This window comes from Microchirus variegatus, assembly GCF_963457635.1.
Source record: "Microchirus variegatus genome assembly, chromosome: 1".
NCBI lineage: Eukaryota > Metazoa > Chordata > Actinopteri > Pleuronectiformes > Soleidae > Microchirus > Microchirus variegatus.
The window spans coordinates 33,768,345-33,794,273 of NC_139802.1; the positions used below are offsets into that span (position 1 = coordinate 33,768,345).

Genomic DNA, 25,929 nt, shown 5'->3' on the forward strand with positions numbered 1-25,929 from the left:
ATATATTTATAGTTTTTTTTTGTTTGTTTTTAAATGTGTGCCTATAAGGAGCTGTTGCCTGTTTGGAGAATATATACTATCCCCTCATCCATAAAATGAGTCTCCCATCAACTTGTCCTGACCCTCCACACAGATTCGTATGCTTAAAAAAAAACAAAAAAACACACAGCGAGGGATGTTTATGCACCGAGGAACATTCATACGTCGTGGTGGTGATTGATTTCAAAGGACATTATTCACGGGAGGAAGAAAAATAAAACAGACGTTTTCGGTTACAGCAAGTGAATCGAGGGCTGAGTGAGACTTTGCTGCTAAAAGGTGACCGAGATGACGTTGTCGTGTTTCTGGGATACAGCTTTTCATAAATAGTCCATTTCAGATTAATCTACAGGGTGAATTTTAGGGAGAATTTCCCTGGTTTCTCAAAGGAAAGTGTAATTAACCTGGCCATGATTATCAAGATTAACTACAAGTATTAATAATAACCACTGTTGTTGTGGACTGTCTTGGACATTTAGGTATAGAGCACGACTTGGACAGACAGCCATTTTACAATAATCAATAAAAATAAAATAAATGTTCATATAAACATGGTGTACAAAACTGTGGCGTTAAAAACACAGTATTTAATTCCTGCCACTTTCAATCAAGCAATAGCAAATGACCCAGTTTGATGCCATTGGGAAGCACTGCGGGATCATGGGAATTGTTGTTTTTTCATCTCTCAGAATGTGCGTTAGATGTCAATGAGTAGTCGTGAGCCATTCGTACCAAAAACACAATAATAAGAAAGGGAGAAAAAAAGCACTGGTTGACTGAATATTTCCTTCCTTACTCTGATAAGGCATGGGGGGTTTGATTAATAGCTATGTTTCACTAAAATATGAAAGTCAAATTATTTCATCTTTTTAACAACCAACATCGATATTATACAGTAAATGTCGAAGGTTTAAATGTTTTAAGTTGAGTTCCCACTGTATCATTAAACACAAATCTGAAGTTCACATGAAGCTGGTTTTCATTCTCTAGGTTTCTGTGCTCCGGATGTGGGAAGAAACTATGACATCCATGATTGTAACTCAAGCAAGAGAATGATGTGTCAGAATCCCATAAGTTTTGTTTTTCCTCTCTTGTAATCTGGTCAACAAATGTTTTTCAGACAAATCTTCCACTTTGGTATTATTTAATTAGATCTAACAAAGTGTTTTGACAGTTTTCAATGTTAGAAATCTGAGGAAATTCAGATTTGTTGTAATACAATGGATTCAAATCTCAAGTGTTAAAAAGTCACTGTGCATGCACCAAAAAATAAAATAAAAAAATCAAGTCAAACAAATGATTTCAATCTAATTGCATTTTCCTCAGATTATTTCTTTAATTTAACACAATCAAAACATGCTGAATTTAGTGAATAAATGAAATTGGCAAGCATGGATGACAGACTAAAACAAAAATACTTCTTTTTACACACTTTAATTCTCAGGAAGTCAAACAACATAAATCGTAACGCTCTATGTGTAATATTAAGTATAAAAACTGGTATGATACATCAGTGTGAAAAGTCTGACTATATGGCAGGTTTGCCATTGAGTACAATACAGTAAGTGCACATAAGTTAGAACCTGGTGTTTGAGTCAGATAAAGTGTGTTCATTTGGCTTTTTCTTTTCTCATGCAAGCAAACAATTGTTTGAACGTAATCACACAAAAACCAAGCAAATCAACCGAAATAAAAAATGACAACATTCAACTCCTGAATCGAGGGAAAACAGACAAATGTATTAGGGTTTAGAGTTTGGGTTTCAGGGTCTAAGCTTGTATTGGATGTCATGTGGGATGGGATGGATGGATTCAGGGATTATCAGGTCAGTCGTAGGCATTACTTACTGTAATTTGTGTTGGCCTTTGGAGTGGGGTGGGGGTGGGCTTAATCATGATGCTACTTGTGATTTTGCTGTTGCCTTTGGCAGTAGCTGTGCTGCAATTCGCAATCACCTGAGTCCTTTGCTCTTGGAGTGCGGGCGTGTGGCATGGACTCAGCGTTTGTGTCGGGGTGCTGATGCTCTGAATGAAGGGGCTGCCTAAGTGAATGTGGATTTTGTTGTCCTCCGTGGTGATGACGTTTGGTCCCGAGCTGTTGGACCGCTGGACCTGCCAGTTGCTCTGCCTCTCTGGGGTCACGCGGAACACCGCGTGCCCTCCTACGACTTCCACTGGCTCCGTGCTGAGGGAGCGGTCAGGCGTGCCTGTTGTGACGGATACGATTTGAATCGGTGACATGGCTCTGTCTGGTGTGAGAGAGCCACAAGAGTCTGGGGTCATTGCTCTGGAGTAGGTAGTCATGGTGAAAGGTGAGAGGGCTCTGTCTGGTGAACAGAGCTCGTCGGACACAGGGGAACCTTTGGATTTTGTTGTGGGAGAAATGGATTTTGTCGTTGGGGATATGGAAGCATTCTGGATAATGGTAATTCTCTGTTTGGGTGGACCTCCACTTGTGGGTATGACAGCAGTGCTGGTGAATGACTGGGCGTTTTCTGTGGTCGGGCTGGTGATCTCTAGTGTTGCTGTGTTGTGTCCATGGTCAGGAGTCACTTTAATATGCAGCGGCTGACCAGGACTGTGGGTTAACACTACATCTCGCGGCTGGACGTGATTGCCGTTTTGCTGTGGCTGCATTTTGCCATTCACCTGATGCGGGGTGTCTCTGTTTTTAAGGAATGGGACTCGTGCTCTCCTCATGTTGTTGTTCAAGTTATTTACATTGTTAATGATCGTGGGGCTGCATTTGGAAAGCTGAAGCTCATTGCTGTAGTGCACATTATCTTCAGGCTTACTGTCGTCGTACAGCTTGCCATTCACCACGGCGCATTCCAGCGGTGCCACTGTTGTGCAACTAGGAGACATGAAGTCAAGTGGCTCTGTCTGAACTTCCTTGGTGGAGACATGAAGGTCTGAAAAGCGCCTTCCGTTCATGCCAGGACGAAGACTTTTGCTAAATCGTCTGTATCTTTCAAGCTCTCGTGTGAGTGTCTCCATTTCTCTGGCCAGTTCTTTGTTTCTGACCTCCTGCTGGGTCAGTTTTCTTTGCAGTGTCGAGTGATCGGTCTTCATGTGGCACATCGAGTCCTCTGTCCCCATGTATTCGTGAATCTTCTCTTTCAGTGCTGCAACCTCTCGGGTCAAATGACTCGACTTTGCTTCCTCATCCTTCAAGCGCTTGTAAAGGACATGCTCTTGGTTGCACTCTTTCTTTTCAGCCAGTTGATACTTGGAAAGTTCTTTTCTGGACACTTCCAGCTCCTGCATCAATGTTTTCGCTTTCTCTTGTTCATTGGTGAATCTCTTCTCCAGTGATTCAAAGTCTTCTGTTTTTGACAAATCACCTTCTACCACCTTCATGTCCTTTAACTTGCGTCTGAGGCGTTCAACCTCCTGTGTCAAATCCTTAACCTTGTTGTCCTCTTGTTGGAAGCGGTTAGCACTAGTCGTTTTGATGTGCTCCTCTTTGGCTTTGCTCCTCAGATATTCTCTTTCTATGTTCTCTAGTGACTGCAGCCTTTTCTTCATCATATTGATCTTTGACTCTAAGTCTTTGCTCTTCTCATCCTCAGCCTTCAGCTGGGTCTTCAAGTCATCCCTTTCCTTTGTTGCACTGCACATTTTTTCCTCCAGCTCTGCCTTTGACCGCAGTGCTTTCTTGCTCTCCTCAATGAGCTTCTCTGTGACCGATGTCACTTTGTCCTGTTCAGCCTGAAGTTTGCCAGTGCTATTCTGGACCTTGTTCTCCATGTGCTTTAGCTTTTCTGCCATTGCCTTCCTTTCATCCACCAGTATGACTGTCAGAGTCTTCAACTTGGTTAAATCCTCCTTCAACATCATCTCTGTCTTTCCCAGTTGGGATTCAGCTGCCTCTAGTTCTTTGACCCTGACCTTTAAGACTTCCAGCTCATTGGTAAGAACCTTTGACACTGTCCTCTCTTTCTCCAAGTTAGTTTTGAGCGAGCTGCATTCTTGTTTGCTTTTGGTGAATGCATCCTCTAACTTTTCTAAGTCCATAATTCTGTGGTTTAGTTTATCAACTTCAGCCTTCAGGCTATGGCTTTGGTTTGCCTCCTTCTCCAGTTTCTTGTTGAGGTCCCTGCAGTGGTCCTCCATTCTAATCAACTCTTCGTCCTTTCCCTCCATTTCAAGTACCCTTTTGCGCAATTCTTCAAGCTCAGACATGAGGCTGGAGTTTCCACACTCACCACGGCTAATTTTGTCCCTGAGCTCCTGCAGTTCTTCTTCTGCTCTGCGCAGGGTCTTGTTGGTCTCCTCCAGCTCATCAAGCTGCCTGCTGAGGGTTGACAGTTTTTGGCGCAGCTGCCTGCTTTGGGCATCCTCGCTGGTCAATTTGGCAGTCATGGTCTCTTTTTCCAGATGATATCGACAAGCTTGGTCATGTAAGTCAGACTCCAAGCGAACAACCTTTTGCTCCTCTTCCTGCAGACGGGCATTAGCTGCGCTCAGCTCTTCCTGAGCTTGTGAAGCACTGGCACTCAGTTCTTTGACCTTAGCTGTTTGTTGACTCAGCTGCTCAGTGAGACGCTGCTGTTCATCCACAACCATCAACGCAAAAGACTTGAGTTTTGTCAGCTCCTCCTTCAGGCTTGTGACCTTTTTATTGTTTTCTTCCTCTTTCCGCTCTTGGTATGCCTTTTCCTGGTCAATTAACAGCTTCAATCTGTAAAAAAAAAAACAAGGAAAATGAGCAAGATAGGCTAGATTTTCTTTTGGTGACATAATCTTTCCCACTGCAGGTGCTCTTGTTCTTTATTAATACTCATGGACATTACATTTAATCATTTTTATTATCTTGCTGAGCAGTTTCCAAGTAAATTAAATGATTGTGAAACTTCAAATTCCTTTCTTTCTTTCTGGCTTATTAAAAAAACAGTGCTTGGGAGAATCTACACCCCCACTGTCATTCCTCATTGGGTCAACTCCAATCAATGGCACGTCATAAACACTGTTATTTCCCCAGCATATCTGAATAGAACTAAAGGTTTTATGTCATGGAAATTTTAACACATCATAAAATTCCATTACTTTTACTCTCTCGGGTTAATCGCCTAAAATACCTCTCGTTCATTCTTTTTTTTTTTTTTTTTTTTTTTTGTCGCCAACTAATTCTCATATGGTTTGGAAACCTGAGTCACTGCTGTAAATATTCAGCCTTGAGTTTAACAGTCAGTGAATTTCTAAAAGTTTCCACAGTATTCTCGGGTGAGACCTGTTCAGTCCTCTGAGAAATTTGGAGAAAAGACTGACACGTAGCCAAAAGTTGATGTTGACCTCAGAAAATACTAATCTGCAGATTTCTGACTAATTTGATGAGGTCCAAATGGGTATTGTAAGGTTTTTATCGATACTGATACCTTCACTGCTCACCGATACTGATACTCTTATTGATACTACACTACTATTTTGGTCACTCTAAGTTCTAAACTAGCGACACATTTCATTTTAATAGCATTAGCTCAATTCAAGGATGCTGCAGTTCCCTTTCTTCATCTTACAAGTTGCTGCCTTTTCACTGCATTGAGCGAAGTTAAACACAATACTTTGCTACTGATCACTGACAAAACCAGTACCAGTTTAATATCAGTTCTCAACACCTATCTTGAGTTATTTGTGCAATCTTTCATCAAACATGTACCAGTTGTTCTCATGAATAAAACAGGCAATTTACATTATTCATAAACTGGGTTTGAGCTGCACTGTCACCAGAACCAATGGAAGTCTTTTCAGAAACCCATTTGACAGCCTATCATATTTATTGGTTAACCCACAGGTGGTATAGTTACAGAGCTTTAAGTACAGTATGCTGCCAGGGTCAGTGCGTCTGATCCATGCATAAATCACCAGGACAAAGTGTCTACGGCCCCAGGAGAGGCCATGTTATGACTGCACTGTGTATGTGTGTGTTACTGCCAGGCATTTCCACACAGATGGCCCTGCACTGGCATGGTACAATCCTTTAATGAAGGGGTTCCTCCTCGACAAGCTGCCCTTCTCCCCCTTACCAAAACCACCACCACCACCTACCCTCCTGATTTTTTTCCTTATACATTTAAAGGAATTCCCCCTGCTTCTAAAGGCAATTACAGACCCGCAGAATTTATACTGAACTCCACACACACACTCTCTCTCAGGAACTCCACATGTACACCGGGGTTGTGGGCCATGATGTAAGCTGTGGTAGGGTGGGTCACTTCTCAGCAGTGAGTGTATATGTCATTTCTTTCTTCAGTAGCTGCTAAAAGGGTGGGAGTAGGCGGGGGTGGTGGGGTTTGCACGTGTAACTACATCCATGTGTTGCACATGAATCCAGACCATATGACACACAATAAAATATTAAGAAGGACATGTATGACAATGAAGAGTCCAATTATTAGTGTGGTTTGGGTGGATTTGGAGGGGTTCGTTTTTCTGTGCGCGTCCATGTTACATGATATTGTTTTGCGTTTCTAGTGCTGTACTAAAGTACAATACTTTTTTTTCTAATTTTCTATAATTACATTGCAGATTCTGAATATAAAAAAAAGAGAAAGATTGCCATGTATTGTTTTAAATGCAGCTACCAAGTTTTATTATTTATTTATTTGAACATAAATTAATTTAAAAAAATATTATATATAGGCAGAGAAACAACTGTTCCATTTATTTAAATGAACAAAATAGTTCAATTATAGTTGATATACTTCTGTGGTCCGACTTCCTGTTGAAGGTCATAATTTATTCATATTAAAATACTTCTTACATGCTTCTTATTACATTATGTCATCGATGTTTTTTTGTTTTTTTTACATTCTCCATGCTAACAGGACTGGAATCTCATCATTTGTAGGTGTTTTAAGGCTAAAATGTCATTCTTTAATCCAAAAAAAATGCGTTAACCGAGTGATAGATAATCTTGTCGTTTACATAAAAGCTGTGACCTTGTCCATTAGAAGTGTTGGCCTTGTGGCCAGGACTTGTGTTAAAAAAAAGTATTTTACTTTGAAGGACGAGGCAGAAACGTTGAGTGAAACTCTTCCAAAAACTCGCCTCCTGCCTTTAATCACTGTTTATTCAATCTCTTATCTCAGTCCCCTCTGTTTTTCTAGTGATCTCATCAGCCAGAGTCGAAAAAAAGAAAGAAATGTACTTTGTGTGTCCCAGTAGGACTGGAAACATTTCCCATCATGCCTTTTAAAATGAGCAGGATTTTAACATGGATGCAAGGACTCTCCCATAAAGGCGATGTCCTTTGAGAGGAAACATCTTGTAAATGCTTAGAATTCCCCCCGCTTATTTCACACCAGTAAACTCACTTCTTGTGATTAATTTATTGGACTAAATGTTGGTCCTGATCTGTATTTTGTTTTTTTTCACATCGAAGCAACACATGACATGAAGTCATTTGGCCACATCTGAGACACTTTGCGTTAAATAAACATGGGAATAATAGCCAGAGTGAAGTTTTGGTGAAAATTCGGTGAATTGCAGCTCCAATACAAGTCAGCAGAAGCGGCTGTCATTTGCATTGAGGACGTGCACCGATGACACAGCTGATCTATCCAGCATTTGTCCATATTTCCATCTCCATCGCGTTTGATCTCATTACAGAGAAACCCTTTAATGCTGAGATAAATATATATGTATATATATATATCTATATATATCAATATATAGATATATATTCACACTATTGGCTCCCTACCACCCACTCTGCCTCCACAACCAGCACCGCTTTCTGTCTCCTTTCCCCACTCATGCATGACCACCAACCGTGGCTTGTTACTCTTTTGTGGAAAACTTCTTTTTTTTTGTATCCTCCAAATGTAAACACGCTTAAGTGGGAGCTATGACTAGACACAGCGTTAACATCACAGCTTTAAGCAGGGAAACTGTGGCTCACCTGCTTCTCAAAGCTCCGCTACATGTTCTGTATGTCAAGTGATTGACTCATATATGTACGGACCCGTTTTTTTAACAAGGAGATTGTGCTTGTGGACTGAATGGCCCCCTGTGTGACATGGAATGAGGGGAGAACACTGCTTAATGTATTACATGGACTATATAAAGTCCATACAGGTTAAAGTGATATGCCCCGAGAGTGCAGTCTACAAGTATATAATATGTAGCTTTGATATTTATTAACTTCCTGGCAGAGACAGTGAGACTAATGGAGTGCTGTGCTTCCAAGAGATTTGCTGAAATGCTGACATGACTCCGAATTTTGTTATTTAATTATGGATTTTAAATTACCAGCATTATTTTGACACTTATTCCACTATTGTGGATGCATATGTGTGTGTGTATACTGTGTATCTTATTGTGAATGTTCACCTGCCTGTGATGGAAATTAGCTCGTAGCTTCATCTGGTTCATCTTACTGCCATTCATATTTTTTGTACACTGTCCTTGATAAGACCCAAACGCAAGCAGTGACAATAATATTTATGTAATTAATTACTATGCGATACAAGGTCATTGCGATGTGTATCATGCCATCTGGATGAATTCCCAGACAGTGATATAACATGAGCTCACCACCTCGTTCCGCCTGCGATCCAGATTTTTAAATCTTATCGTCACCGTTTAAATGGATTAGATTAATTTCAGTTCCAACTTTCCATGTTTATTTCCTCATGGATCTGAGTATAACGTAATCTGATGTGTTCCAGTCCAAACTGAATATTAATCCATTTAAACACATGTGCAACTTCCTTTTCAGTCCTTAACATAATGGTTAACATCTCACATTTCAAAAGTATACGCAGAAAAATAAAAAAAGATAGTTGACAAACTTAAGTTAAGTTCATGTTATATGACAACTTACATTAGTTTGAATAAACTTCATTCATTTAGCAACATTTGTGTGTCAGCCTTTTTTTTAGTGTAATTTAAAGTACATGCACAGAAATGATTGAAGTAATTAAAACACTCTGTGAGAAGATGTTTCCTCCGCAGTCAAAAGAGCAATAAAGCTTTTGTTAAAAGTTCACTTTTAAACACTTTTGCAGTCATGTTGATTGTGCCTACCTGTGCCAAAGGCTTTTCCCAGCTTCACTGCCATACGCTCATTATCCTCCTGTACAACACCCGACCCTCAACTCTTCCCTCTGCATGTGTCTCACTCTCTGAGTAGCTGTAATGTGGGCATTCCTACACTCAGACCAAACAATAAGGGATGTGCTCCCTGCCTATGGACCATTACATCATCAACATGTCCTTATATGGCGTTTTGCATTGCAGAGGCTTGCAAGAAGGGGGTGTGCTTGCTCGCGAAAAAGCTGCCGCGTTCATGTGTGAGCGAGGTGCCGTTTAACTAAAGGATGTGGCAGGGATGAGGGGAAAGGGTTTCTGTTGATGTATGTAATGTGTGAAATATCTGGCTGCTCTGTCTGCTCTGCTCCGGAGGCAGGGAAGTAGGTGAAGAGAGACGAGGAGTTCGGGTTACAGTGTTTCCCTCTGGCTCTTGTCAACTTAAGTCACTTATTGAGGCAAGCGGGAAGGGAGGGAAGGAAGAAAAAAATCCAGCTTGCAAAGTTAATAAGTTGTTGGATGAGGATTTTTAATGTGACATGTACCTCTGACATGTGAAATGTATATTTACAGCCCACACCTAAGACATCCACTGAGATTTCCAACGTAAATTGCAGCATTGCTGCTGATTGAAATCAGTTGAAATCAAAGCGTCAATAGGTCCTCGCTGCTGTGTCTGTGTAATTTCAGGAAATAATGCCAGCACATTGTGCCAATGTGTTCTTTCACTGAGGTAAAACGAATGCTCCTAGAACTACTTAAATGTATGAAATCTTTACGGGTGTATAAGTGTATAATCGCTTTATAGATAGCAGATAGTTTGTTTTTTGTAGCCTTACAATAAGCCTTATACTACTGGCAAGGGCCATCTAATTTCTTCATTGTTTTTTTTGAGCATTATAAGTGCATACAAATCAATAGCATACAAGGGATGAGTCGATGCAATATCTGCCCTATAAAATGTAAAATACGGTACAGTTCAAAAACCCTAAAGTGCTTAGATGACTAAGCACTTTAGGGTTTTTTTTTTTTTTAGACAGACTGTAAAAATGTGTGCTGTTTATTTTTATCTTTATAGAAACAGTTTTTTTTGTCACAAAACAAGTTGAATCATGTAAAGTAAACTCATTTTACTTCGCATTAAACTGATAAATTATAATCTATAATTACAGCATCAAAAATGTTTCAATAGTAAAATTATCTGACACTGATAAGCTAATAAAATAATAATGAAAATTATATTTTGAATCTACTCAACATGCAGAGTGGACCATTAAAATACTGTTAGAGTATGAAATTATTATTTTCATTCGTTGTTTTTTGTTACCTTTGTCCGAGCAAGCTGTTTCCAGCCTTTATGCTAAGCTAAGCTACAGACGTACATGAGAGTGGTATCAATTTAAGTAATTATGCAAGAAAGAAAATATAAATTTCCTGAAATATGAACAATTATATCATTAGTGAACATGCATGCTATATGCTACATGCCTTGCACGCAAGAGCAAACATTGTGAGTGTATGTGAGGAGAGTGTTGGGTAATTAAACATCCCAATGGTGGGTGTAAAAGTGGCGTCAAGCTAATGGCTCTGCAAACAAAACACTGGATTTCATGCAGGAGTGTAATCCCAGTTTAGGCCAGCGCACATTTGTCTTTATCAGTGGCTTATTGTTCACTTCACAATGCCTCAATCTTTACTTTCATTATCAGCTCACTCACACCTTATAACTCACGGAGTTCTCTGGCTGTAGCAAGTGACTTATCCGGCCTCTGATAAGACCTAGCATTGTGTCTCTCCCATTAGCAAATCACTTTTTGTAGAGACATTTCAGCACGCTGTCAGTCTCATTGCATTGTTCCCAACAAACGGTTGCATTTCAAAACAATAGGACTGTGATATAGTTTCTATGAACTACCATCATTGCAGCCCAAGATGCTTCAAAATGAATTGGACCAGTGCTGGATTCAACCAGTCAGAGTTCACTGCACTTTAAATCCATCAACCAATATATCTAAATATATCTGATTCTTATAATGCCTGCAGCTTTTAACAAGTTTAGAAACAGCGGGAGAGGACATTATTCCAGACATGCAGTATCCTGACATCTTCAACTTCCTGATTAACTTCCCTTCATCTTACTCCAGAGAGTCACTGAAGGTTTACATGAACCTGGAGGGAAAACAAATGGACGCAATCTGGCTTTGTGACAAACATTCATATCTGGAGTCTACCGGCTAAAGATAGCGTTGTTGTCACTGGAAGGTTCAGTTGTTGCGTTATCATAAAGTTACCGCTAGCAATGGGCAATGTAATGTAAATAATTGCTTTGTTAATGTTGCTGTGCAGACTAACGTTAGGTAAATCTAGTCTGAGTCCACGATTTACCAAGACTTAACCACATAATCTGTTGATTGTGGGTTCCCATTGCTCCATCTTCTTTTGCTCGCTGTGACCATCATTCATGATTAACAGCTATGGACGGAAGATGACTGCACGTATTAGCTTTGCGCCAGAAATGACCCGGGAATGTGACCCAGACAAAATTTGAAATTGGTGCATTCACTAGGGTTTTTTGTTCCAACTAATACTGAATGAAGTTGAAGCTGATGAAAGCCCACAGTCATAAACCTGACCTGGGAGTCAATCAATCAAACACATTCCTATTGGTCAAAAACCTGTTTAAACTCTGAACAGTTTTTTTAACCAGTGGGAGTGGAATATTTGACATAAAATGAGTGTATTTAACTGCATATTAGTCATATATTAATATCAGTCTGTCAAAACAGTGTATTCTGTAACTAAGCTTCAGGCAGTGCATTAGTGTTATAAATAATCCCAGCACTGTGAGAGAGTAATAACAGCAAGACTCTTCCTGTCTCCTGCCTGTTAAATAAATTATGTCATCGCTTCACAATGACTGAGGTCACTGTTATGAATGTTTGAGCTTTGCCAACCAAGCAGAGAGATTTTGTAGATTAATGCAAATGTCATTACACAAGATTCTTATGGGGGGGAAAAATATATCATTGGCCAAAACTAGGGTGGAGATTAAATACACACAAGTGGTCCATCAATGCTCATTGTTCAACCTGACAAGTCCCCTCTTGTCCCCTCTGCACTCGTATGACTTTCTGTTCTTTAAAGGATGTAATTACACAAATTAAAGTAATTATGGGAAATCAGGCTGATGAGTTCAGGGTCAAATTTTAATCACCAGCAACTTTTTTATTATGTAAGTACAGAAATGTAAAACAGAAATCACCAACAAATTTAATTTGGTTTGTTCTGATGTAACTGCTAACACAAACGCCACAATTCCTAGAAAAGAAGTAAACCGAAAACATGTGTTGTGACTGAATTTTTTTTTTCAGGGTTTTTGACCAATCGACAGAGACTTGGATGACAATGAATAACGCTGTGTGAGAATGTTAAGATGGCAACTCGGCACTGATGTCGTTGATAGACGCCAAAGATAGCATTTGTTTTTGGTCAGGAACTTTCCATGTTGCCTGTGTAAACACACCAATTTGGACTTTGTTTGGAGAAATACTGCAAGTCTTAAACATGTTATTGAATTTACAGAACAGTGTGATGGGGTAGACTTTTCTTTCAGTGGCATATGGTTAGTGTCACGTGAAGGAACCAGAATGGCGTGGTTGAGTTTCCTGGCGAGTCTCAATTCTGTCTCTGTTCGACAAGGAATAAACCAACTCCTGTGTGCATTAGAAAGTTAGACTTGATTTCAAGGCCTCTGCATAATTTCTGCACTCTGTGTCCATAGATACAGTAGTTGCTACACAGCACAATGTGTGGTTCTGTTTATACTAAAATGATGGTCCGCGTTCACACTCCACTCCAGTAACGGCAGTTTGTTGCCAAGAGTTTCAGACCACAAAATGTCTTGGCGCTCACGTAAGTCCACAAAGGGTCCATACTTACGTCGCGGACATCAGTGGATAACAACGTTATTTCACTCGGCCCATAGTGGACCTCTGCAAATTCACGGTTGTCTTCTTTGACCCAACCAAAAATGGGCCACCAACATGCGGCCTATGCCAAATGTTGGCACACTTGCGCATGTCTGCATTGCTTATGTCATGGCATGGATGGATGATAACTTTTCAGTCACTCAGACCATAGCAGACCTCTGCGGATAGAGGGCAAATCAACGGCACTCCGCTAGACCGTTGGGTTTTGTGCTACCTGGAGCGTGCACAGTCAGCGTGAATGGTCCGTGTGGTCACAAAATGGCATGTTTGGCAGGTCCCAACTCCTTTTCCAACACATGTAAACGAGCACATTTAGCCAGGCAGAGCAACTGAATACCTTGACCATCAGTTGTCACACAACTTAGGTACTTGCACATCAACAGAAATGATATTAAAAAGTCTGTAAAAGTGAGCACCTGCAAAGCTTGCACGTCAACTTCTTGGGGTCATCCTTCTCTTTCTCAAACTTTTTCCACACTTCTTACTTGACGTACTATTGGATAAACTTAGTAGTTTAGTCAGCAGCATATCAGCCGTACACTGGCAAACTATAGTGTGACTATACGACCAATGAAATCTGACCGACTAATGATTATTCTGGACAATCACAAATCTATAGTGCATTTGAGTTTTGCCTTTTTGATTGCACACAGGCAAGATGCAGAAAGTATAAATTGGTGAACTGTGACGTTGAGGATTGATTACAGGCGACTGAAAATATGGTATTTCACAATCTGCTTTTTTCAAGTCACAGGGTTCAATTTTAAACTGTGATGTATTTCGGTTTTTGCACTTTCGTCCTCTTCCCCCCTCTGCAACAAACTGTTTGTTCTTGAAACAAACAATTCGGTCATCCAGAATTATATTTCTATTTCGGGATCTGGACATTTTCGAGGCCGTGAGCTCTGTACACTGACAACAGATGTCAGGGATCAAACACAAGAGCAGGCCACACAAACATGTTTGCTGTGACAAGACGCTGCCAAATGACAAATAGTTGGGAGATGGAGATGCATTATGTAACTTCCACGGGATGACTGTTGTGCTGACAATAAACAGAAAAATGAAGGGCTTTGGGATTCGGGTTTGGATGAGCATTATGTGTAGTTTGGAAAGGCAGTTGTAAAATTCAAAGGCTCGGTTTTTTGACATTTCAACACAGCCGGAAATTCCATGATTGTGCAAATTACATGAGATACAGAGAGTTATTAAAAACGGGGGGTAGGTAACAAAACTGTTGCATTATTGATCATTCATTCCATCGGAACCTCTCGGCACAACATGAATGACATGATCTGAGACAGAACTAGACACATGCAAGTCTTTTGAGCAGTAGAATTCACTCTTGAAACTTTTCTTTGTTTTTCAGTCATATTTCAACCAGTGTGTGCAGCTGTCTTGCTTTACTAGCGCAATGTCGATGTTGCGATCATTTACTCTATCAACTGTACTGCAACTTCAAGGATGTATCTATCTTCATACCATAGACTGGATATTCTTGTGGCCAAATAGGAAGCATAATATAATATGGAAAATGTACTTGATTTATATCATCAGTTAAGTCTTTTCTGAGGATTTAATGGTCGCAATAGCTAGTTTGGGGTCTTTTCTCATGGGATATGATGCCAGTTTTGTAAGTTATGATCTCATTTAGAGGAAAACGATAAGTGGACTCCAGTGTGATTGACAGAGGTGTCAGCTAATATGAATCTGGTTGCAGGTAACTGAATGATGCGAGATGTCAACATGAAGCCGGCCATATGGTGATTCTTGAGGTTTCAAAATGGGAGTTCAGATTCTTGCTGCCACTCATTTCTGTGTTAAAAGAAAAGCTGCCCCTGGGCTTCCCTGTGGCCCCGCGGTTAACCCACCTACCGTATAATTGCAAAGTTTCCATTTTGATACTAACTGGGGACCTAGTGTATAATGCATGTCATGGCCCTTACTCCCTCCCTACTTCCTTTTCCATTTTAACAGACTGCTGTCACACTGTCTGTGCCAAAACACATTTTAAAGAAAAACAGAGTTGTCCTAAAGAAAAAAACAAAAAACTGGAAAAGGTACAGAAATATCACATGCACAGTAAGTGTCACTCAAGCCAGTGAAAAAATAAAACTGTACCTGATTGTGTCACAGTTCCATCATTAGGCTGGGGTCATAATTGGTGTGTATGCAGAGAGGGCTTAAATATACTTTGTTTTTCGCTGTCTATTTTGCTGTCAAGCTATCAAAATATTTAATTGCAATGAATTACAGGATTGTCTAAAGTTAACTCTCAATTAATGGCAAATCAATTTCAATTTATATCTTCTTAATGTACCTTAAAGAGATATTGTTCAAGTTTTTAATACTCTTATCAACACAAATGTGTTTTCATTAATGCTAATGTCTTTCAAATAGCTGCTGTGTTTTCAAATAATGACAAATACAGTCCAGAATATTCTCCTGAGTAAGTCGGCATGCAAATATCCAATTTGAGACCAACTGCACATTCAAGCGCAGTTTGAGTTGTTGTGTTGCATTTAAAACAATTTGTGGCAACAGCAGGAATTTGCGTTGACTTGCTATAATCACGTTAACTTCCAATATCAGGAGAGACGCACTGCTTACTCATCCAGTGTGGACTTGGTTGTCGCTGGAGGTTTGAGGTACAGATGGTGCTGTCATGACATCATATCATTACTCATTGTCTTCATTTGCGATGATTTAATATCACCTGTCACTTCATTTTTAACAGGAAACACACATTAATGTGTTTTGATTTGAAAAGAAACTGGACATATTCCTGCTTTTCTTGAATTTGCATTTCATTTTTTTCCACATGTACCTGTAGTTAACACGTTAACCCAAATTTGACTGTATCAGACTTCAAACGATAGTTAATATTCCTGATTTCGCTTACCCATATCTCCTACTTACTACTGACAAAATGCGCAGCTGTCATGCAAGCATGTTGAAGAGCCGCACCTGTGCTCAGGCGCACACGCACATGTTCGGAGTCTGCAGGCGCTGGCTGGTACCTGATATGAGGCGTGAATCTGTAAAACCATTAATGTCCAAACCAGATGGAAACAGGAGATATCGCACAGAGAGAGTGATTGCACGTCTGTCTGACACACATTCGCAATGCCGTCGGTGAGTTTACTTTTGCCCTATAGCGAAAACCACGTGCGCTGAGCATCCGATTAACTGTCTGAGCAACCAGACTCAGTGAGAGACACACGCACTAACTCTGTGCACCGAGCGTGATAGTGTTGGCTGTGATTCCTGCAGCACATGAGACAAATCGCCTCTCCCGTCACAGACGAGGCCTGGTCTTGCCCCGCACACTCAACACTGCCTGACACGCACATGCTTGTGCGATACACACAGCCCCCGGGCCTGATTACCTGACATACAAACGCACATGACATCATCGGCTTGTAATCAAACCCATATGCCCCTTTCCCTCGTCACGCTCTCCGTTTCTCACTGTCTCTCTGTAAATCCACCCTTGACTCTGTCTTATTACCTCTATTCCTGTCATATTCCTCTTTCTGTTACAGCCATTTTCTCTCGTCAACCTTTCCTTCTGACTTGTGTCTTCTTGCCGATCACAGCCTCAGCCTCAGCATGGGCTTCGCTGTTAAAATAGAACATAATTCTGATTGCCCGGCTAATAACCCTTCTGTGGTTATTTGCTGGCCTTTTATGGCTAAAACCAGGTTTTACTGCCTTTTCTTTGGCTTAAGACCTTGTGTTTCGTTGTTGTGATGTCATGTGGTGGAGTCAAAATAGCCATAATTGCCTGTTTAAAGGTGGAATTCATGTGCGTTTGTGTTTTGGCTCTTTAACTTTGGCATTATATTGTTTTCTTTGTTGTATCGTCGCCATGATCTCACCTTTTTTCTTCTTTTTTTTCAGTGCCTTGCACAGGTTGTGTTTACAAGCTTTTTTTTCTCGGTGTAATGAAAAGTGAAGTGAGGTCATTTGACCTTGAACTTTCACCTCTTCCCTCTGCTAGTTAAGGAGAGGGAGGTTTGTAGATCTTAAAACATATTTTATTGGTTTCATTTTCTCCTTTTTTCGGAAAGTCTTTGGCAAGATGGAAGCGAATAATCCGCTGTGGGAAACCCCTAAATGGAGAATCCATAAAAAGAAGAATTTGATAATTTATTTAACCATTAACTCATTGTGTTCACACCCAGAAACTTAAAAAAAAAAAGCCATGGATGTCTTTTGGGAGCTTCTACAGATTCGTCAACTGTTGTTGTTAATATGTGGATACAGACTAATGTAAATATTTGTTTATGTTAAGTCTGAGAGTCTGTACCTGCCTCCATAAGTTACTCAAAGTTACATAACAAGGATTCTCATGCAACTTCAGGGAACCTATACAGCAGCTTTTTCACTTTTTTTCTGGATGTGTCTTCTTGGATCTTGCATCCTCTGCCCTATATTTAAGTAAAGAACAAAATGATGTTCTTTAGATAAGGTAGACCTTTATTAGTCTCACAATGGGGAAATCTATGGCTCTACAGCAGCAAAGACAGTCAATTGTAATCTATAAATATACAATATAGAAAATTGTGAATATTAAGATAATAACCCAAGCTGATGAGGTGGTGTCTAATCCTTCCTAAAGACAGATTGCATTCAGGCAGCACAGTAATCTGGACACGTGTGTCCTCAAACCACCCCTGACAGTGGATTTTGTGATTGGATGCATTCAAGATTGGAAACTCACTCAGGACCGATCGTAATGCCACATCTGATCGGGAGTCTTAGGTCCTGAAAAGAATAATCATTTGCTTTTCTCTCCTACCTCCAGTGACAAGAACAAGTAGTCCTCACTTTAGTTTGTACTTTGTACAAAATGAAAGACGTCATCCTGCCGTGGAATGATACAAGATTATGGGCAGGATTCAGAAAAATGCTGTTTCAGATTGAAGGGCTGCACCAGACACACAAGCTGTAATTAACAGACTCACAACAGCTATTGCCTCGCTAAAGGATCTCACAGGATCATACTTGGAGGGCGAAATTAAGAGAGGTGCTCAGTTTTTGTGTGTAAAGTTGACAAAGGAGGCGTTCGTCTGCTGCTCTCAATTGGTACAGCTGATAATCATTACCCCTCCCGCACTGTGGACTTTGATGTAAATCGCAAACACTTAAGGAGGATGTTGCGATCACTGTTTGCACAAATGTGGTACATTTCAAAGCCCCCCGAGGCCACACATTACCCAGCAGCCATTACATGCACAGTATAGGGCGAGGGCCATGGCCCCATCTGGCTTTACATAATGTATCATCTAGTGCAAACACAGAGGTCGTCACGTGTGGTTCAAAGGCCATTTCACCCATTTTTAAAAACTTGAAAATGTGACTCTTTCCTGAGAGAAATGGGATCAAACTAATATTTTTAAGGCAACAATCAGCAAGGTTGACCAGCTCACACTTTTATTAATGTAATCAGAGGAAGATTTTATGCCATGTTCCACTTGTATGGTCAAATTTCCAACTTGGAGCAACCTTACGTTCCCTGAGTAAAGATTCCAAGATGGCTGCTAACCAAGTTAGTGTTAATAGCACTAGGAAGAAGTAAGAAAGTGATACCATGTATTTCGACTGGAATCGCTAAAAATGGTTAGCCCGGGATGCATGTTTTTATCCAACTTCTGTCTGGAACATGAACTTGGTGTGTTCCGATGTACATGGAACACAACTTTATACTTATTAGGGTATTGTGCAGATTGAATACACGTTATGAAAATGGTAGGGCGTATGCGGTCCACACAAAGTGTGTCTGCCTCCGCTATGCTAGAGTGGCTATGCTATGCTCTCTTTTTGCTTGTGAGTATCAGAATATTTCCGGTTTAGCTGGCGGCTACTTGTTTGCATGTTGAGCGCCATTCGGAATCTTCCTACCATCCATGAACTTTCGCTGGCAAACAGAAGTTTAGGCCGTTTTAGCTTCAGAGCCAGACTCCTGCAATCAAACTTACTCAAACGCTGATTCATGGCGCCGAGAATCTACACGGCACTGATTCAATGAGGATTCACACCCTAATTGCGATACACACACATACACGCGCGCACACAAAAGAGTATTGTGGATGCACGCACACATCTGCTCAGCTGTCAGGTGACCTGGGTGGATCTTCCTCCAGAGAGTCTTTGATGGTTTCCTGATGGATTAGCACTGATTTGAAGTCGGTGGAGCACAAGAGCTGCTTTTTAATCAGATTTCAAGGAGCTGAGCTCAAGTTAAAGAGCCTAAACTGCTCCGTGCCATTTTTTTTTAACCACCTGTGTCTTTATAGATTTGACTCTCAGCTATTCTTTTGAGCTCTAAAAGCTGTATTTTCACATCTATAGGATATCCCATGAATCCCAGCTTGCAAAGAGATTAATAAGTAGAAGGAGGCCACCACTTGGCTCACAGCACAGCCTCTACCTGGCTAATCTCTTAATGTTTGCCTTCCCAGGGGCAACAACCACATCCCAGGCTCACCTATCAGTGGCACAGCCTGCACCAAAACAAAGGTTGTGTTTATGCAGTTAAAGATAGTCAAAGCTTCAAAGGCTTCACTTTGGTGCTGAGACTGTGTTTAAGAGAGGAGGGAACATACAGTATCTAATGATTACACTGTGACCAGCAGCCACTGGAAGAAAATGTTTCAAGCGCATGAACATTACAAAGTTACATTCCATTTGATTTCCCATAAACCCCATCTCATCTAACGGGTCTGAGCTAATAAAGTTTTCAGTTTAACCACCCACACTTTCCAACAACAGCTGGGACAAACAAACTTGTGTCAAATAGCCGACCTACAGCAGCAGAGGAAATTCACAAAATCTGTCATCGGTGCTGTGTATCCAAGACCAGCTCAGATTTGTTTTGCCTCTTTTACTCACTCGCTGACTTATCTACAAACACTGGCCAGCATATTTAAACACAGGATATGGGTTTCCTAATTTGGTCATCATTTCACAACTGCATCAGTCGGGGGGAAAAAAAAGGAAAATCAAGGGACAGGACTGAAGGTTGCAGGACAATCAGTTCAGGTCAGAGGAGTGTGGCCAACAAGATGTATATTACGTAACACATACAACAAAATCCAACACAGCTCTGGTATTTAGATCATCATGGTTTGAGTGTTGGCCAAGGCAGTTGGCACAAGATAGGCAGAGTTGGCACAAGATAGTGACTCTTAAATCTTTTAGTTAATTTAAAATTTAGCATTAAGTCTCTGCTTTTTTGAGAATTTAGGATTGATCTAATGTGAAAAAATAAGTTGTTTTAAGTATGGATGAGTCAATAAGATACATGGTATCAGTATTGGACTACAAGTTCAAATCACTGGCTCAGACATTTACTAAGCAGTAGTATGTGGACTTACTTTGAGATAAAATTATTTAAAAATGTGAATTTGTAAAAACTTTTGTGTAATCTTGATATTCCAAGATTTTGTTCACTTTCTTTTTGGCGTAATTTGACTTGATTATGTAAGTCCGACTTGAATTTATTACATTGGACGTGTTGACATACTGAGTGACTCTAAATGAATCATTCAACAACTGTAGCCACATCCTTTACATGGCTTATTGGCGACATCACTCCTACTCTTTGTCTCCTCCTGTCCTCGTCCTTCCCTCCCTTGTTTTTCCAGCCCCTCGTTCTTTGTCTCTCCCTCATCTTATCTTCGTCCTCTTTCTCACCATTGCCATCACATCCAGTTAGCTGATCACTCATCCTGGATCCTCCCACTCGCCACGAACCTCACTCTCTGTTTGGGAGGAATGTAAATGATGGTGATTCAGGATGTAGGGTGTGACGGTTGAATTGACTTCAGCAAGACAAAGCTGTGATGGAGTGTGTGTGTGTCTCTGACCAAATCCCCTCACAGAAAGCTCAGAGAGGATGAGACTCCAGCTGAGTTTTGGTTTGTGATCCTGCACACGCTCTTCCTTACGTCTGCTCACTTCCTTTACTTGGCATCTGGCCTCAAATTGTCACCTACTCCGAATTAAAGTGAGGCAAAGCAGACTCACATCCGCTGCATCACTGCGTTCGTTTCTCATGGCCTCTTGTATGGCATGTCATCCTCACATCTGTAGTTGTTGTCGCAACCTTTTTTATCCTTTAGAGACCGTGTCATAATTTATTCTTGTGAATATAAGTGCACAGAACGGATGTCATGGATGGTGGCGTCACATTTAATATTCTTTGGTTGTTGGGTGATGTAGGGTGACAGTAAACTTCAACATACTACACTCATTATTGTGTCATGAATATTTGATTGTAATTTTAATAAAAGAAAAGTATTATAATTATAAATACCAATGTTGGCTTACGGCTTATGCTATATGTATGTCCCATGTTTATTTTTCAGAATAAATACCAGTCAAGATCCCAGTTAGTTATCAATAATTAGTTATCAATAATTATTCTCAAAGACGTATTTAAGCATAGTGGCTGATCACGTTAGTTTCATTAGTCCACAACTATGTCAATTTAGCAAAAACCTCCTAACGTTTATGATCAGCTACGTACAGGAGAACGCAATCACATCACTATCTTTAAACTCTTATTATTTTGTTTTGGACATCTATATTATGCTTTAAATAGCTAAATGGTGCTAAGGTGGGCTAAAGTTCATAGGTTATTCAGATATTTCAGGTTTTCCAATCAGTCATGGACCACAGAGGTCAATAGAATGTCTCCTTGCAATATGAGGTGCGATGAGAAAACCCCTCACAAAGGCTCGTAGCATAAATTTTTGCCTAAAGTGTAAAGCATTGTTAAAAATAATGGAAGTTAAATCCTATAAATTAGTAAAAGTTTCAGCATGACAAATGGAGTCAATCCATTGCAGTGTTTTTACTAATGTCCTGTAGCCCATGGGTCAAATTGTGCACATGTTAAGTTGATCTAACCATGACTTTACGCCACGGCAGTCTATAAAATGTGAAACCTTTTAGAGAAGTGGAGGAAAACATGGGTACATATGGGATACATGGTGCTTTCAGGTCTCTTGGCTGCATTAGGCTCCCTGTGGCAGAAAACACTTCTAATGTTGATGTAGTGCACCAGTGGGATGCCTTTAGTACTTGTCAAGGGGCTGCCTGAAAGCGTTGGACCAACAGTGTTATTAATGAGAGGACTGAATATTGGATCTGAACCCATCTCTATTCCGGGTGATGTCACCGTCTGGATAGACATGACTAGTCTCACCTCAGTGACTGAACACAACAGATGGCTCACATCTGGATGGATTCCAGAGAGGCATTTTAGCACCAAGGGTTATGAGCTTTAGCTCTGTCTACTGACTTGCAGTGGTGTTGAGGATTGATGGCGATTTTCTTTTTTCTTTTAGTGCAATTAGCACTGGCAGGGTGCCGGCTCTTGAGGGGTTTTACAAGATATTTTTTAAAAATCCAAAAACATCTGCTGGTGTAGTTGCACGAATCGACGCGTACACTTAATTTAACCACTTATTTCCAGATTAACAGAACGTTTAAAGATTAAAAAGAGCAGCTTTTACACACCATTACAATCTTTACTATTAAGTACTAAAACACAAAATACACTGTATAAAACACTACATAAAACATTTTACAGTATATATTGTTGATGTATCAATTTTCTTAAAATGTACAGCCTAGAAGTGCATTAAATTGCCTAAAGTAATTACTGCTTGAGCCAGCAGAGGGCACTCTCAGTTTGAATATGAAAAAAATATATGTATTTGTAGAAATATCATAAAACAAATTATTCCTTATGCTTAACATGTTAATCACATAGCTTGAAGATTGCTTTGGGTACACTGGTTCCCGCACTGTAGCGCAGCCTCTGCTGGGACTTCATTTCGACTCATTTTGTGATTTTAAAAAATGCATTCAATTTTAACCTCTCCTGAAACAGCAAGGCTAACATTTAAAGTGTAATAATATAAACTGAATGTCGTGCAGTCCCTAGAGAAAAAAGAGTAGCCAAAATCCAAATCAGATTCTTTTAGGTTATTTTGGGTCGAGCATAAAACTCGAAATGTGAGCTCTAATTTTCTTTGTTTGTTAAAAAAAGAAGAAGAAAAAAGTGCCTTCAGAATGAGCTCATGCTATACTTACATTAAATTAGAGAGATCCAGCCAGAGCATTTATGTTCTCTGGTGTTTCAAAACCACCATGCCTCCTCCTTGGCATGCTCCAGACTTTACAGGAACCCGTCTTTAATTGCTGGAGGCTTTTAAAGAGATTATAGGTGATACAAGAAGAGAGGGTTTACTGATGAGGAACTATGATTTTGTGTGGCCATGTAATAAATTGTGCTCCTGGGGCAGCCGGAGAAGAAATTGTACGTGTATCCAGGTTACGGCACAAAAGACACCAGAACAAATAAAACACTTTGTGTCACACGTCAGCTCTTTGCAAGAGCCTTGTATAGGTTTGCTAGCCGACCTTACTCGTCTCCTTGCTGACATAGATACTTCCTCTTTCTCTAAGCCTTGAGAGGCTCCTGAAACTGGATAGATCTTTAAAACCATTTTTCCACCCTTTAGTCATGCGCCCCTCCTCCGTCACTGCCAGTAGGATTCTCTCATTTTTTAAGCCCCAAAAAAACATTTGTCTTGCAATATCAGCTGCCGGACTTTGACAAAAGTCTGATTTCATCGCTCTAATCCCTTATGGCGAGCTGCCATCATAAATCCCACAACTCAATCAAACTATTATCTCCTGTATGTCTTCATCCTTCACTGTTACAAGGGTATCAAACGGAGTGCCAGGCAGCCATTTATGGCTCACCAGGTCAACACAACGTTGGGATATAGAGACTTTTGAGTAAAACTAAATCGACTGCATAATTTAATCTTGGAAAAATACCATGTAATTGAGGTTTTTGGACTGGAATGAAAAGGCAGTTTCACTCTGGAAATGACTCTGAGGAAGATTGTGGTTCAGCGCTTTGGGTGAAGGAAGGTGGATGTTGTTTGTTTTGCTGTTATGACACTGCAGCTCACTCTGTGTCCTCGACTACACACTTTTGCGGCCCATGAATATAAAGTATTAACCGCAGGAGTCACCGGGCCTGTTGCACCGGCATATTTTAATTAGCTTGGCTCTGGTTTTGTATCCTGTCATAAAAAGACAGAATCTGCTCATGCATCTTATTGAGAGTTAAATTTCATGTCTGCAGTGTTTTTGCAGAGGCTCAGAGGGCTTTTATAATAGTTTAAACCATGAAATGTTGCTTCCACATTCTGAGAGATATTTTCTAGCACATTACTCATGTACATAATAATCCACACATACGTACAAACCCCATTTCTGGAAAATTTGGGATACCTTAAAGAAAAAAAATGCAATAAAAACAAAACCGAACCATTTGCATGATGATTTCCCATACCATAGCACCTGTGGGCTCACACACATTCAGCAGCGGTTTTCACCCTTAGCCCTTATCCATTGAGATTTCCCACTTTGGAAGATGCTCCTTTTATACCCAATCATGAAATATACCCAAAGGTGGTCACTAACTCACAAACCTTGACACACTAGTCACCAATAGCACATTTTTGAGTCTCAGGACTGTGCGCGGCAAAATGATCCACAGTGCCACCGAGAAAATTTTAAATAAATCGCCCCAGGATGAGATTTGGGGGGGAAAAAAGTATCTTGGCACTACCTAAACCCAACAGGAAGGCAACCATTTTGGGTCAAACAGAAATTATGGGCTCACAAACTCATCCCTAAAGCTTTAATGCAATCAACTTCTACTTAGTTCAGGTCACTACACAAGAAGAGATATGAAATTCACTTAATTTCACACAGTTTTGGGAGGTGCATAGGTTACAGCTATTTCTGATGACTTACTAAAAAACACGAAACTTTGCAATAAAAGGTCCAATCACAACCAAATTTGCTTGGTTGATAACTACTGTAGTTGACCAGCGCCGATCAGTGTTGCTTGCAGCTGTAGTTTTTATTGCTTTATTTTGTCCCAACTCACTTACTTTTCTGTAAATTGGGGTTTTAATCATGTTTTATTAATTTCCTCTCAGTAGGCAGTAATATAGTTATTATTATTGTGGGGAAAACTGTGTCTGAAATGATAATGTTTTCTCTTGCATCTCAACTGTGAAGCAGACCAGAGCTAGTCTCCAGTCTCATAACCACGCGGGATAACATTCTCATCAATCATTCCCAGCACCTTGCATTGGATCTTGCCGAAGGGGAATTTAAAACCCAACCATGGCTCTTATTTCTCCGCTTCATGAGAGTCGAGTCAAAGCCCAGGATGCACTGGGACAGGGTGGTCCCTCTAACACAGCTCCCCTCTATTGTTCCCCACCAAAGTGTTAAACTCCAATTTTTGAAATTTTGGTTTCCATATCACAGCTTGACACCCGACCACCTCAGTCTTGACAGGTCCTTCTCAAGCCCGAGCACACAGCCTTGACATTCCTCTCCGCCCACAACAACCACAATACACACTCCTTACTTTCGTATGCAGACATTTACAATGAAGGAAACCTGACATCTTCAAATTCCCAGGAGATGATGAATGTATGACATTGTCAGATGACTGAATACAAGAAAATCCCTCAGCCACAAATAAAGAGCTGCATTCACGAGCTGTGTGCAACCAAATACGTTAGCTTTGTCTCACTCTGTCAAGACAAACTCCATAAAGGAAAGGTAAATTGACGCCTGTTCCTGTTATGAAAATTCTAACAGCTACCACCTTCTTTTCCCAATACTCTGAGCAAGAGTGTTACAAGAGCTATTTTCAATTTTACACAATAGTGGCTGCAAACATAGTGGATGTCAATGTGCTGCAATATAACAAGAGTTTTTTTGTCATTTTCAGCTACTTCGATGGGAAAATC

The 25,929-nt window shown here is 40.3% G+C and overlaps 1 protein-coding gene across 2 annotated transcripts in view; it reads right to left on the minus strand.

Moving 5' to 3' along the window:
- Window positions 1-1,552: 1,552 nt before the first annotated feature.
- The window catches only part of filip1l (filamin A interacting protein 1-like), a gene marked incomplete at its 5' end in the record, with an annotated part of 41,107 nt that continues 16,730 nt past the window's right edge, over window positions 1,553-25,929 (minus strand). The window contains 2 exons of one of the 2 annotated variants that reach the window (XM_083899034.1): window positions 1,553-4,722; window positions 9,069-9,139. In XM_083899034.1, coding sequence (XP_083755160.1) covers window positions 1,866-4,607 — 2,742 coding nt within the window. In that variant the 3' untranslated portion in view covers window positions 1,553-1,865. Of the gene's footprint in view, window positions 4,723-9,068; window positions 9,140-25,929 lie in introns of those variants that run through there. The other variant, XM_083899035.1, reaches the window with a different exon arrangement.